The sequence below is a fragment of the Drosophila sechellia genome, chromosome 3R, assembly GCF_004382195.2.
Source record: "Drosophila sechellia strain sech25 chromosome 3R, ASM438219v1, whole genome shotgun sequence".
Lineage (NCBI taxonomy): Eukaryota > Metazoa > Arthropoda > Insecta > Diptera > Drosophilidae > Drosophila > Drosophila sechellia.
Window position 1 is genome coordinate 15,441,160 of NC_045952.1, and position 15,108 is coordinate 15,456,267.

Consider the following 15,108-nt stretch of genomic DNA (forward strand, 5'->3'; position numbering starts at 1 on the left):
GCCCAACCAAACTACGCCGAACTGAGCTGAAGATGGTACCATCTACTCCGAAGGGCAAACCACAGTCATTGCACAGCTTTTTCAACTTTTTGCGGCTTTGTAATTGGAATACAAGAAGGAGGCGCGTGCACACAAGCGGCAGCAACAGGAAACAGTCGGAGAAAGTGAAATACACAGTTAGATTCCAGTTAGAAAGCACTCGGAGAAATAATCAAAACCTATGGCCACACGAATACTGGGCAAGATGGCATTCTAGCAGACTTTAACATCAAATCTTACTCAGCAATATAAAAATGAACTAGGTTTTTTCGGCTGAAGTGAAACTTATATGAGACACAATACTAGAAACCGAAATTTTACACTATCAAAGTCATTAAATATCATTTTAAAATATTCATATACCTAAGAAGTTTGCTTTTAGCTAACTTACATGGCATATTTTCCTATTTATATGAGAATTGAAGCATTCTAGCCGAATTTTCCCCAAGTGTAGATAGATACAACTTCTTTGGGAAGGGGCGGGATTTCAGGAAGGCGTTCAAGCAGAGTCCGCTTAAGCAATTCAGAAGGATTTATTTTCGGCCACAAAAGCGAAATGCCCGACAAAGCGCTCCGAACAACAATTAAAGTAATGCTGACCAACAACCCCCTGCGCCCGATTGGGTGGGATTAGATGGCGGGGAGTCCTTTTCAGTCCTGTCCAGTCCAGTCGAGTGGAGTGGAGTGGCGTCCGATGCCAGGACGCACAAAATCTTAATTAAGGAACTTCCAAGTGGGCAAGTGTCGAACGGCAACGGGGAATGAGGGGCATTTTTTGAGAGTTTCGCAGGGCGAAGAACCTTTTTATTTGTCGGCTTGCCAGCGCAGCACAAAATTCGCCTACAAAAGAAACCCTACGGCAGAATGAGCCAGAGAGTCCGGTTGGATTTAGTCCTCGAGCATTGTCAAATTTAATGAAGGTTTCCCATTTTGGACTTTGTGCTTATGACACTGGCCAGCTGGCCAAGATTTAGGAAGTTTCCAGTCGAGGGGCAAGCAAGTGAAATGAGTTAATTCGATATTTGACACTTTCGGAGCTCGCATTCCACACAATTTCGGTATGTGTGATGGGTTCCAGGGTTGCAGGCAGCCATAGACCCCCGGATTTTTGTCTCCTGCGCAGTTAATAAAGTTGGTCCGGACCAGGACGTAATTATTTGCCTGCTAAATGGCTTTTGGACGACATTTCGGGGCCGTAAATGGGGGCGATTTAGAAAATTATGTGAAAATAAGTTGCCTTTTGTTTGGCCATTGGCCGTTGGCAGTTAGCAGTTGGCGGTTGGCGGTTGGCGGTTGTTCGGGATCGTAAATAACGTTCATAATTGGGCAGACTCGAAAAGTTGTGGGGCAAAGGCAAACAGAACTCGAAATAAACATCTCGGCCGTATGGATAGCAAACAATAATTAAACTTAATTGCGCTGTACATTGAAACGTCAAACTGTAAATTATAGTTATTAACATTTACTTGTAGTGGAGTTTACTTGAACTAACATTTCAATTCCGAATATTGCATGTACAATTTCCATAGAATATGTATTTAAAACTTATCACAACAAAGTGGATTAAAAGTAAAACGGAACAAAGCGACAGCCAGGAAAATACAATTCGAGTAACGTTAATATTTGCATTTAATTTGTCGAAAATCAAAGTAAAATGCGATAAAAACCCACAATAAAAACAAAAACTAATTGCCAAATATTTGACGTACAGTTTGTAGCGTTAGCCATTAAAACCTTTATATGTACGGTTACATATAGATATACATATAGAAACAAAGAAATGCGAAAAAAGTGAAATACATCTAGCGCAAAGCCGAGCAAATAATTATTAAACAAATACTTCTATTTACAAAAACACATCAAATATTTAGTTAAGCCAAAATGACGCGCTGCATTTTAATTAAACAACATAAAATCGAGAGCTCTCAGAAACAGATGCAAAATGCAAAACATCCAATAAGTAAAGGTAAACAATAGTTGCAGCATAATTTCCGTGTGTATTTGTAAATAGACAACTAAAACCAAATATGGAAATATTGAAAAAAAATATTGGAACAAACCAGCAAATCAACAAAGAGTATTCGATAAAGAAAATTTTTGCTGGAGGGCAGTTCCAATTATACATACATATAAATATAAAATTAATGTTAGATTTAATGTTGCCAAAATCGGAGCAACAAGAGTTGATAACAAAAACTAAGGACATGTATGAAGATTAAAAATAACAATAGCACTAAGTGAAATGTATTATTGATATAGCAAATATTGATAGCAATTAAAATTGTAAAAATTACATGGCAAACATTTTATGAAATCTTCTTGAAAACCAAAACAATTTTAATGCAAACAAGAAACCGAGAACATTGTGAAAATAAATTGAGAAATTTAATTTGAAAGAGTAAAATCTCTACGGTATGACTGTGTTTTCATTTCATTGTGGGATTAAGTTAACATATATTTCATATATGGCAAAATGGAAAAGTGCGTTATTGTTGTGCACCCAAAGAGAATATCAATTAAGTGAAAGGAAAACTTCGAAAGGATTCGAAAAATTGATGTTGCAAGAAGCCCGTTTAATAGTATTATATCTTCACTGATATTTTACCTACTTAAAGTTGAAGTTATGCAGCTACATCAGCAGATTAAGGATGTTAACCCACATATTGGAAGAGAAAGATCAAACCAGGCAAGCAAGGACAATAAAAATAAACGTTAAATTAGTGACACATGCGGCAGTTAAGCGGGGCATAAATGTGAATGAAGCCACGGCTAAATTATGCCAATACACAGATGCCAGGGCACCGGGAGAACTCGAGGAATACTCCCGGGAGGTCAGGACCCAACAAAACGGGGAACATTTTTATTTCAAATCCAATTATTTCACATCCAAACTGCAATCAGATGATTGCGTTCAGCAACAGGAAGCGTTCACATACACATAAATACGGATGGTCGTGGGCATGTATGTGTATATGTGTGTGTGTTGGTGGACAAACGATGCTGTGAAAATGGCCGACAAAATGAAAGTCAATTGGTTTTTCTTGTTTTTCCCTCCGCCGTTTTCATCTTTTTGTATTCTCGCCCTTTTGTGGCGTTTTTCTTTCTTTCGGTACAAATGTCGTTAGCATCGTGGGAAAAGCGGGCGGGAAAAAAGAAAGGAAAAACTGTCGCCACATTGGGAAACTCAGCGCACATGTGAAGAAATTGTTATGCGCCCTTGGACATTCATTCGTATGGGCGGCGGGGAATTAAATATTCAATATTGCATCGGGACAAACACCCGACATTCAATATTGCCAAAAACATCTTCATGCGGTTGGGGGCGGGTCTGAAATGCGTGCGCAATAAAAAGGTTAATCGTAAAATAATAAAAATGTAACGAAATTTTGTGACATGCGGCGACAGTTTGATGAGGAAATGTCATTCCCTATCAATTTTTTGCTCCACCTTTTGATGGGTGCAAGAGGTGAGAGGTTGTGGCACATTCGACCAGTTGCTTGCCACTTCACTTTTTGCGATTCGCCATCTTGCTGCTGGTTCATAAGTGCCCCGTCAGCAGTTAATGCACTTGGCATTTGACTGATGGGAAAGCCATCCGAAAAGTCTAGGCCAGAAGGACATTATCTCTGATTAACCCGCATAATCACTGAGCGGTGGCCAGAACCGCGGCATGGAAAAGCTCGGAATGCTCGAATGGATCACAGGAAAAAATTGTTGATTTTCCGTTGTCAGCTTAATTGATACCTAATAAGTGCTTGCCAACAATTTTAAATTAACGAATTGACAGGAAATTACACAATATTCATAAAAATCTACACTTAAAGATTAAAGATACAGAAAAGATCAGATTTTAAATATTATATTTTTATATGCTAATCTCCTCACTTAATTTGTTTCCATACTTCCTGCATTGTGTAACCTTTTTCAATTATAAAAATTGCAATAATTTTTTCAATAATTTATTTTAGTGCATCGCCATTTTAAAACAATCTGTACTTTTGCCTTAATGAGTGAAGGGAAAGCGGGAAAATGAGAGAAGTAAAGGGCAGGGCAATGGAAATTTTCTCTGGCAACCATTGAACTGCTAATTTTTATGCAATTTACTGCAGCGGTTGCTCCAATTGAAAAATGTTTGACTTTGTTTATACGAGTGTGTGCGTGGGGCTGGGTGCATTTTTTAAACCTGTATATGAGAGAGCACAGCTGGGAAAAAAACTTTATCTAATTGATTTTCGGAGCAGTGCAGCCAAATGGGGCTCCATTCATGCCGAAAAAAGAAACGGAAGCCAAACTAATGTTTTTTTTTTCCTTTCGCTTTTCATAAATAAATATGCAAAAAATTCTGCGGGTTGTTGATGTGCTTTGGGACCAAGAAATAAAAAATACACACGCAGATAGCAGTACGCCGCGAGGTTGGCACACTGGCAACTTTAAATTGCATTCATTTTTAATTCAGCGCCGCCAAAAAGCACGGCCACATTACGTATACGCAGCGTAGTGCACTCTAGGGACACATTGCTCCATCATCCGCCCAAGGGCGTGTAGGGAATCAGGGAGCAGCGATTCCTAGGGGGTGTCGCATCCACGTGTGACACTACCAGGACTTCCCCTCAAAATGTCGAATGTAAAACGGCTCGTATTATAGCATACACGCAGACTTTTTATACGCTTGCAGCGGGTATTTTTAACGCAGCTGAAAGTTTGCAATCCTATTAATTAAATTGGGGAAAAAATTGAAATCTCATTTTTATAAAAATATTTTTGGATTCCTCTGCTACAGCATTGAATGAATTCCATCTCTGCCCAGATTTATTCCTTTAATTCCTTTTACAAAATTCATATAGGATAAAATTGCATTCTTTTAAGCAGTATACAAGCAATATTAACACTGGATAATTCATTAAACAAAGTTAGAATACTATGACGGACTTTTTCATTTCATTCCTATATACAATTTGATCGTGCGTCAGGCTTAAGTTTACACGAAATACTTAATAAGCCGTTAGCGGTCAAAAAGATAGCAAATTTTCTGGTTGGGCTTTTAGATTTGAACGAGAAAAAATAAATTCCTCACGTGTCAGGTTTTGATAAGGGTATCCAATATAGCCAAATGCTGCTGGAAAATCAGGTGAAAGGGGTTTTCTGGGGGCGGTAACGATTTCATTTCATGGTTTTGCACTCGTTATGACTTTTCCCCGACCCCTACTCACCCCTTTCTATTCCCCTTGCCCCGAACTCCTCTATCGGTCTCACCGCTTTTCTTGGTTTTTATTGTCGCCCAGTTGCGAGCTAGTGTCCCCAAAGTATGCAACGTTTTATGTTTACTAGAGGTGAAATTCCGCACACAAGTTTTTCAGGAGTTTTTGTTTTTTTCCCTAGCAGCATTCTAAAGTCTCTGCGCCCGCCGACAAACTTTTTGTTTTTTCAATTTAAAGTTAAATTTTTCGGTTACTTTTTCACATTTTGAATGTCATTGCCGCCAACTGTGCGAGGCCCAAAAATCCCACGAGAAAAGTGAGAGCACAGGTGCGGTTTGTGTTTGTTTATTTATAAAAAACAGATAAAATAGCGAGACGAACGGGCAAATGAAAAAACAGAAGGTAAACGAACACGGACAATGTAAATTTTGCTAAATTTTATCGCATGCAGGTTTTAAATTACGCAAAGCCTCGCATTACTACAGTTTTAAATTTGTACAGCGTTGCTTAATATTGCTTCTTTACAAAAAAAAAGGCATTAAATACATTTCGTTTCTGAAATGTTTACTTTCCCTACGTGCACATTACTTTATCTACTTAACAAAACAAATATGTCTTTAAAGTTTAAGCTCGATCTCTTGATTACGCTGCTTATTGGAAAAAATAATAGAAAATATAGCACACGCACATAATTTAGCAGTTTTTCCAGAGATATTATGAAATTATTTGCGAAATTGAAAAACTAAAATTGAGTTCCGTATGATGAAAAGCCAGCACAAGAGCTAACTAAACTAATCAAGGTAAACGAAGAGGATAGCTCTCTAGCAGAAAGTTACGACCCAATAAAAATGGCCAGCAGAAAGGCAAATCAGTGTCGAGAAAAGTCACTTAATTGAGTAAGTGTCATCACCGGACCATCCGCATCCGCATCCAGATCCAGATCCAGAACTCTCAGTTCACTACATATACATATATGTATGTACCTATAGAAGTGGCAGTGTGTGCTGATGGGTGTTGCGGTTGACGTCTGGTATCGCACTCCTTGTGGCAGTGGATTTGGAAAACGGGGACAGCAGACACGACACGTCAACTTGCAAATATACTGCTAAAAGGGGATAGGAATCTTACACCCAAAGAAATTGGTAATAATTCCATCTTTTCTTAGCATAAGCGATTGAAAATAGTCGAAATAGTCGAATTAAAAGTATTATAAAGGTTTGTTTCCCCTTTGTCGATTAATCCATGTACTTAAATATCTTTCTTTCGAAAGTCGTCAGAATTAAACTGACCTAGGCTAATTCAATTGGTTAGTTCAAAAGTAGCAAAATAAGTTTTAAATACACTAAGCATTTTGGAAGTTCTGCATTCAAGATGACATGCCCTGATTTTATTCTCAGTGTGCAGTTCGGTAGTGTCCAAATGACTCTGTTCTTGCTGTGTGTTGTTGTGGGTATTTTATTTCATTTTATCGTATTTTATTCCTTTCCTGGCTCGTATTTTTTTGCGCACTTTCTGTTGTTCTTGGGCGAGCTTTGTTGTGTGCTTTTGTTTTTATTTGTGTTCATAACATAAACTTTGTATTTTTATGCGGGACAAAGAGCGGGGAGCAGCAGGAGGGGAAGGCAGCAGCGGAAGAAGACAGGGGACACAGGACACAGGATTCAGGACGCAGGACCAAAACAACGACAACTGGAGAGACCAACTTGTTTGCGCTGGGAAATCAGTTAAGGACTTGGCGCACAGACTTGGCAGGACTTGAAATAATACACATATACACAAATATATTCACTGTCCCCGTTAGCGCTTGGCACTTTTTTCTGCTTTTTTTTGTTTTTGTTTTTTTTTATTCTTGTTTTAACACTTGAGTGGATTTTTGTGTTATTTTTGTACGAGTCCTGGGCGTTGATTTGGCTTTGCCAGGGGGATACGGAAGCGGCGGGACAAAGGACTCCTCATTTATTATGCGCGCCACAAATCGAAATCAACGAAGCAACTTGATTAAGATTTAACTAAGCAAACAGACTCTCATGCAGCATTCTCACACCTCCTGCGATGTGTATTTCTCTTTTTGCCGTCCGGAATTAAGTTTGCATTTCAATTTGAAATTGAAACAAGGACCGCATATGCATCCAGAGGTACGAGAGCCCACACAGACAAGTGTTATAAATTATGCAAAGTGTCAATGCACTTGCTGTTTGTCTTGCCCATCGTCCGGCACTCTTGCACAAAGCCAATTTAATATGAAGTGTAATAATTAAATGGGGGGGATACGATTCGAATCAACTCAATTATACCCAGTTAGACGGATGAATAAGTAATTTGTATTGTCAATAAATGGTAAAAGTCTTACGATGAAGATATCTACAATTATTATGGCATTTAAATGCAGAAAAAGGAAAAATATCGAATTTTCTTGTTATTTTATATTGCTTCTTTACAATCACAATCACTTTATATTGCATATATTTCCACTTCTTTATTTGGATACATTAATTTGATTGTGTTTAAGAAAACAAACAATAAGTAAGACAACATTATGGATAATGCTTTTGAAAGATCTCAGTGCAACAAAACTGCTTAATTTTATTTTTAGTGGCTGATTTCATGGCCGACATGCACCATTCAATGGGTATGTCACGTAAAAAATTATTAATTAAAGCCAAACCACAGGCAGGGAGTTTACTACATGAAGTTTGCGGTCGCCGGTAATTAATAAAATGTTCGAGGGCAAAAAGCGAGAGGGACACTCATACAGTACCATTCAATGGCCACTTTGGGGACTGATTCGGTTTTTATGGCTGGGGCATTAGCATGGGCTTTTATATAAATTTGTGGCAGAATTTTTTGGTATATGTATACATATGTCTGATGTCTCTTGGCTAAATGCATATTGTTGCAGCCGGCAAAACTGTCAACTGAACATCAATCTATTGATGGCCGGCGGGCGTTAAGCTGGCCATCAAATCCCATGGTCGCTATTAGAACGGGTCACGCTTTTGTTCAGAAGCTTAACGAGCTCAACCCTATCGATGGGGTAAAAAATAAAACCGATGACGCAGACACAAAAGAGGGTTTCAAATGCTTTAAGCGCTGCGTTTGAGCGCCAACGGAGACTCTTTCATGTGGACTCGTGAACGGATGGCAGGATGGCAGGACGCCAGGATGGACGCTGCAAGGCACAGACACGGACGAAACAGTAAAAGGATGCGCACCTCGCCCACGCACACACACACACACACACAGCCACAACCAAAAAGGGGCATTGTCCGGACATTGTTCAATCCATTTGTAAGGGAATATGGGTATGCTACTTTAAATTGAAATTTAATTAAATTTACCATACAAAGGGATTCCTTGAGCAGCGAAACTATGTGGGGGTATTGCGTTTCCACTCTAATAAAAATTAAAAAAAAACAAAATGGTGTTTGCTTATTAGTATCAAATATCCAAATGTATCTGACTTTTAACTACCCCAAAGTCCTACGATATTTAAATTTCTTTCAAAATGAGACATGTATTTCTTTTTCAAGCTCTATTTCTTGTTCAACAACTCCAACAATGCCTTTTTCTTTTATAAATAAAGACTTTAAGTTTATTGCCGTAAGAACTTTTCTTAAATAAGTAGTTCATCTGGCTCGTAACTCTTTGTTTAAAGACTAAACCTGATATATACCGAACACACAAAAACTCTTGATATAAGTTTGGTTTCACGGCGGAAATCATAAATTTTCGCACACAAAAATCTCTATTAACTGCACGGAGCAGCAAAAGTTGAAAACTTTTCCATTGGCAGCGACATCTTTGGTGTTCTTGTATTGTATAAATTTCATTAAAAAGAAAAAAAAATAAAATAAGTATGTCAGCCATGGATGCGTTTTAAAGCGTTGGTCAAAAACTTTTCCATGCCACCGCAGCTTTCAAATTCTGCGAGGCAAAATGCACGAAAGCCGGAACTGCAGTGAGGCGATAAGATACATGAACATAAATGCATATATATACAAACGAAATAAACCCGAATGTGCAACATATGGATAAGGGTATAGGTATAGGTTGTCAAAATCCCAAAGCCATTAGACAGGTCTCAACAAAAATTGCGCGGCTTTTGCATTTCAGGTGCTCCAAGGGCAAATTGAAAAGTCATGTCAAGAGTAAACAAAATATCCTGGCAGACGACAGACAAGGAACGGGAAATGGGCAGCGAATTGTCAACGCTCGGCTGACTCTCAAATTGAACGAATCCCAACAACAGGAATTTCACAAACCAATGCACTTGGCCAACAAGAAAATATAAAACAATTACGCGTTTAATATATTTTCATTTAGTCCGGCATGGCGAAGAGCTGCCAGAAAACAGCGAGGAAAATATAGGAATAAGGATAAGGGGTGTGGAAGTGCTCGTCCTTTGCTGCCTCATTTTTTACTTTTAATGAAGCGCAAGAATTTCTGTTGGATAATTTGTTAAGCGAACTTTGGCGGTCCGAAGGACGAGGCTTCTTGGCCAGAAGGCAAAAAGCCAAACGGGGCCTGCAAAACCTTAGACAATGCAACAAGGACATGCGCACACACAAACATACATCGACAGACAGCACTGAAAGTTGCGCTATAATTTGGCTTATTTCAGCTAGCAAATTTATAGACTGGAGATGCAAAATGCTGCACCGGAAGTGGCCCCAACTGCCCAGGACTACGATGTGCAGGATTAAGGACGAAGGACGCAGGGTGCAGGGCGAGGCAACAGACAGCGCAAGATAAATGACACGCAAAAGCCAAGTGGCAGATTTTCATTTTTAATTAAAACAACGGTCAGGAGAAGTTTGTGCCAGCACGCTCTTCCATAATGCATAGTAATAAACAATAAATAAAATCGTGGCCAATGGGTGTTGTCCTGTCCCTCGCCAGCATTGCACTCTCCCACTCTCTCTTGGTTTTTCCACTTACCTGTTGTAATGTTGTACATGAAAATCTCACGCAGGAGCAGCAGCTCGTCTTCCGGTGCAGCGGAAATTGCACCGAACACTTCGTTCTCCGGCCAAACTTCCCTGGGGAATACACAACAAGGGATGCGTTAGAACAAAAGCAGAAAAATATATTTCATTAAAGTTGGGAATGCAGCGGAAATTGATGTATTAAACGGGTTACCTTTACTAAAGCTTGACTAAATAAATTTAATGTTTTAAAGGAAAGTTCGCGTATTACAGTTTACTACATCTATCTATTTATTTGAATATATAGTTTTAAAGCTTTGTCATTTGCCAACATGTTCAATTGGTTTTGATTATTCGTTATTATAGGTCTTTCCATTTGCTTTGATTTCGGCTTGACTAGCAGGTTTCTAGTTTTTTGATTTATTGATCCAATCCGCAACCAAGCTTTTAGAACTTCATGTAAATGCCAATTTTCATTTAATTCTCCATTCCAAACTAATCAAAACACATAAAAGCTAGCACACTGAAAGCTGCCAGCTTAACAAAATAGTTCGCTTTAGGTAACAATTTCCCACAAAAATTAAAAAAAAAAATGTTAGCTCCAACAATAGGCCCATAGTATTATTATTATCATCCACATCCAACAAAAAGCAAAAATAGAGGCGCTTTTAGCCCGGGCAAACTGAAATTGATGCGTTTAAAATTGCGTCAGGATACACCACCCGTTGCACTTGCCCAACATTTCACATGTTGTGTGCGTCCTGCCTTCTTTCTTTCTTTCCCTTTTTTCGATGCCACACACAATATAATCCCTTCCCACTGCTGTGATGATGCAACATTGCAGGCTTTTCGCAACGTTGCCGCAGTTAATTTAATATTTGAAAGCAGCTTAATATGCAACGCACAGCAAAAACATAACGAGAAAGAGATAGAGCAGAACTTGGTTACGACACTCGAATTAGCCTAGAAATCATTTAAAATATGAAACATACTATATATTTAATAAAAGGAAAGCTTAAACATTCAATACATGTCAGCTCAACAATTCAGGAACTTTTGAAATATTTGTCATGCCATTTTAGAACACATACAACATTTTTAAATGGAAGCTCGATGCACCAAATAGTTTGAAGAAACAATTTAAGTGTACAAGCTAAAGTTTAAATTTGCAAAATTGGTTGAATTTCTAATTTAATATCATATATGCATTTGCGTATACAAAATATACAATAATTTGTATTAACTTGTTCTCTTTTACAGGCACCCAAAACTGTAAATTTTTTCTCACAGTGCTATTGAACGACCTTGTGGCAGTGAAAAGCGCGAGGTTCTTGGCCATATCAGTGGCAGGCAGGCAGTCAGTCGGTAAGGAATGTGGAGTAAGTCCCTCTAAGCGACATATTTATGCTTATTTGTGGTCGTGCTTGTAGGCGATAGTGCAACTTATGTTTCCCGCTGTCGCCCAGCCAATAAATTGACTGACATGCCCATGGCCACGCCCCCATGGATATTGTCCTGCGTCATCCATGTCGTATACGCTATGTGCTCTATGTTCCATGCCTGCAATCCTGCGGGTCTCATTTTCGGAGCTCGTTAGTTGCCACCATTGGGATAGGACAATGTGCAACAGAGCACACAGAAAACCATCCATGGGTGGGGTGGGCAGAATTTTTGGGTTTTGGATCAACATTTGCCTGCGCTCATTTAAAAGTTATGCGACAATATTTTGCGTGCAACTTTTACAGCGATGTGGCGTGGCGATAATTAGCGGTTTTTAGTGTGCCACTATGCTGGTCAGGGGCGAATATTGGTTAATTATGGACCATGAAAAATCTATGAAAGCCATCGGGCCAGCGGTTTGGGGCTTTTGGCTTTTTAGTTCGATTATATTCAATATTGTGTTGAGCTGTGCGCGCCAGCAGATAAACTATTTATTTCAATGAAAATCGTTCCTGATGCAAGAGGCAAAACATTTTTAATTACATTGAATGAAACTGGATTAATTATGAATCGATATTCTGGCCAATGCAATGGATTAAGTCGGCTCAAATTCCAGGTGTTTTTATCAAAAACTCTGTGATTAAATTTATAATATGGCATAATGAACTGTTTGAAATTTTCCAAAGCAGCATACAATTTTAATTTCGAGTACTAGCAGAGAGAAGAAATGTCCCCTGATGGACAATTAAAAATGGATAGCATGACTATTAGATTAAAATGAAAACATTTTTAGACCAAAACAATTTGAATTTGAATAAATACGTTTAATAAAAATTTGTTTAATTTTATTTACAGCTTGTTATTATTATTCAGACAGTATTTTATTGAATATATGTTAAGTGATCTTTGAAACTCTAAATCAGTTATTTTCACCACTAAACACTAAGAGTTTGGACACCAACTTAAAAGCTGAAAATACTCTTTATTTCCAGTCAACAAAATCAACAAGAAATGTGCAAAGGCGAAATAAAAGGCGAAAGCGAAGCTTGCCGTTGCTATGCTAAATAAGCGCATCAGCAGACGCTTAAATAAGCTTAGTTAAAAGGCGGCCAAAGTGGGCGGGGCAGCGTGGATGGAGAGAGAGAGGAGGTGGGATGGAGGGGGGATTCTGAAAGTTGCAGCCAAAGTGAAGTTTGAATAAACATTTTGCGCATTTACTTCACTTAAAAGTTTGCTTTTTTCCAAGCACACATTCCTGGGCACCCATTAAGCCAACGCCGGCGAAAGCCAAAGCAGCCGGAGCAGGAAAACCCAGAAAAGCTACACATTTTTCCTCTTTTGCCTCTCGCTCAACTTAAATGAAAAAACCCCTAATAGTGTGACTTGGCAAGTATTTAAAAATTCTGGACAGACACACACTCACACACCCCGGCACACACATCATCCTCAATGCACTTACACACATGCCACACCAGACCCAAATTACGAATGTCTGCATGTCGGGCCCACAAACTCCAGTTTGTTTTCAATATTTTGCTTACCCAAAAGCGTCCTCATGGCCAAGAGTGAAAAGAGAAACAGAGGCATCTAAAATGTATAATATACCCTCATGCTTGGCATTCTCAATGGATACGACATCATATATGTAGTTAAAGATTAATAAACTGGCGCTATGACACACTAGTATAATTTTTAGAAAATTATAAATAGGCTATTGGAAGTAACAAAATGGTAGCTGTATTCGAATCAATCTAAAACATTCCAAAAGATTGTAGAAATATTAACTTTAATAAGTTTCTATACAAAACTTTTTACGTTAAAGGTAATAAACAAACTTATCTAAGATCTAGCATTCTTTGATATGAAGCAAAAATAAATCCAATTAGTGGGACTCCTTTGCAGAGTATGCGATATAAAGTGAGTGGCAAAAAGACCTAGGCAACGGGGCACAAAAAAGTTCCAGACAATGCCCAGACAAAGGAGTGGGTTCCCGTGGGGGCGTGGTCCGGGGCGTGGGCAGTGGGCGGTAGGCGGTGGATGCAAGCTTCCGTAGTGCTCTATATGCATATCGCATTTTAATTTATTAGCACAAAAAGCGTCTAGACCTTTTTAAGCTGCCACTGCAGCAGCCGAGTGGCACAGCAAAAATTGTATTCATTTTAATGCAACAATTTTCGTTGGGAACAATTAAAATGTACATAAATTTCGAGAAAGCCTCTACAAACACACACACACACAGTATGGAGCCATCTCACTGGCAACACTTTCCTCGAATATATCCAATCAATTTGCACAGAGCGAAGAGTAGGAGCTGGAGCCTCCAGCATCTCGGTCTCCTCCTATTTGCAGATGCCATCGATTGGATTCCTTTGAGACACGGCTCCTCCGACCAGAACCAACAGGCAGGCAGGCAGGCAGCAGGTGGAAAATTTTAATGAGGTTGTAATTAAATGACTTGGAAATATTTAAGCCACGTTTTCGATTGCTCTGGCACAGCACAACCGACCAGCCTTTGACACCCGGCGACATCTGCTGATGTTTCTGTGAGGGTGCTGTCGGCACGGCCCTATTTAAATGTTGACGCGAAAAAGATAAATTATTTTCACGCAATTTTCCCCGAGCAAACAATAAACATTTCTTGAGCGCGTCTTCAATGGGCTTTACATAATTGAGCGGGCAATTAAATTGAAAGGCGCAGAGGAGGTCCTCTGACCTGGATCCATCCACCAGCCACCAACCTCACCTTGCCAACTCTGCGGTTTGTTGACTGAAAAATTGCAGGCGGCTGGGACAAAAAACCGCGCACCGAGAAATTGTCTGTGCGAAATGCACAGGACAGCGCAAGGACTCTTCTTATTATCTGTGGGGGCAAAAAGGGAAGAGCAGGGAGCAGGAACAAGGAATTCCGGGCACTGCCATTATCTGTAGTTACCGGGGTGCCAGCGTGCTCTGCCTTAACAATAAATAAAAACTATTTAATTTAAGAGCAACGCAGGGCAGCGAAAGGCATCGTGCAAGAGCGCAGAGAAAGGATATGAAAAATAAACAGGATGAAAATAAAATTCGATAAATGCCAGTGAAGTTGCATTAAAGGACACAGGACGACCAAGCGAATTTTTTTTCTTTTTGCCCATTTTTGACTAGAGTTAATTTATTATGCGAATTGCTTTCGTACCTTTTTCTTGGCTCGGTCAATGTCAAGTTATTAAAAAGCGGGATTTACTAAGGCATTACGTCTGGAGCCCTAGCAACCGGGATATCATTTTCAACTCACCTGGCGGCACGAAGAAGGGCGATGGCCTGGTCCAGTTTCTCGGAACGGAGCAGTTTATTTATGCGAATCATGCAATCCTCGCTGAAAGTGGGGAAAGACCAAGAAACATAATAAGGACACGTTGTGCCACTGGAAATCGAACTGGTAATAATAGGTTCAGTTCAGGGGGTCAGATGGGGTACAAGGAAGGAAAAATGGAAGGAAGGAATAAAAATAGTTGCAACTAACTCAC

The 15,108-nt window shown here is 39.3% G+C and overlaps 1 protein-coding gene across 2 annotated transcripts in view; it reads right to left on the bottom strand.

Annotated features, from left to right (window-relative positions):
• The window catches only part of LOC6606569 (protein timeless homolog), a 67,591-nt gene that overhangs the window by 31,873 nt on the left and 20,610 nt on the right, over window positions 1-15,108 (bottom strand). For both annotated transcript variants that reach the window (XM_032720797.1, XM_002031334.1), the window contains exons 10-11: window positions 14,877-14,957; window positions 10,176-10,276 (exon numbers count right to left, since the gene is read on the bottom strand). In XM_032720797.1, the coding sequence (XP_032576688.1) occupies window positions 10,176-10,276; window positions 14,877-14,957 (182 nt within the window). The remainder of the gene's footprint in view (window positions 1-10,175; window positions 10,277-14,876; window positions 14,958-15,108) is intronic.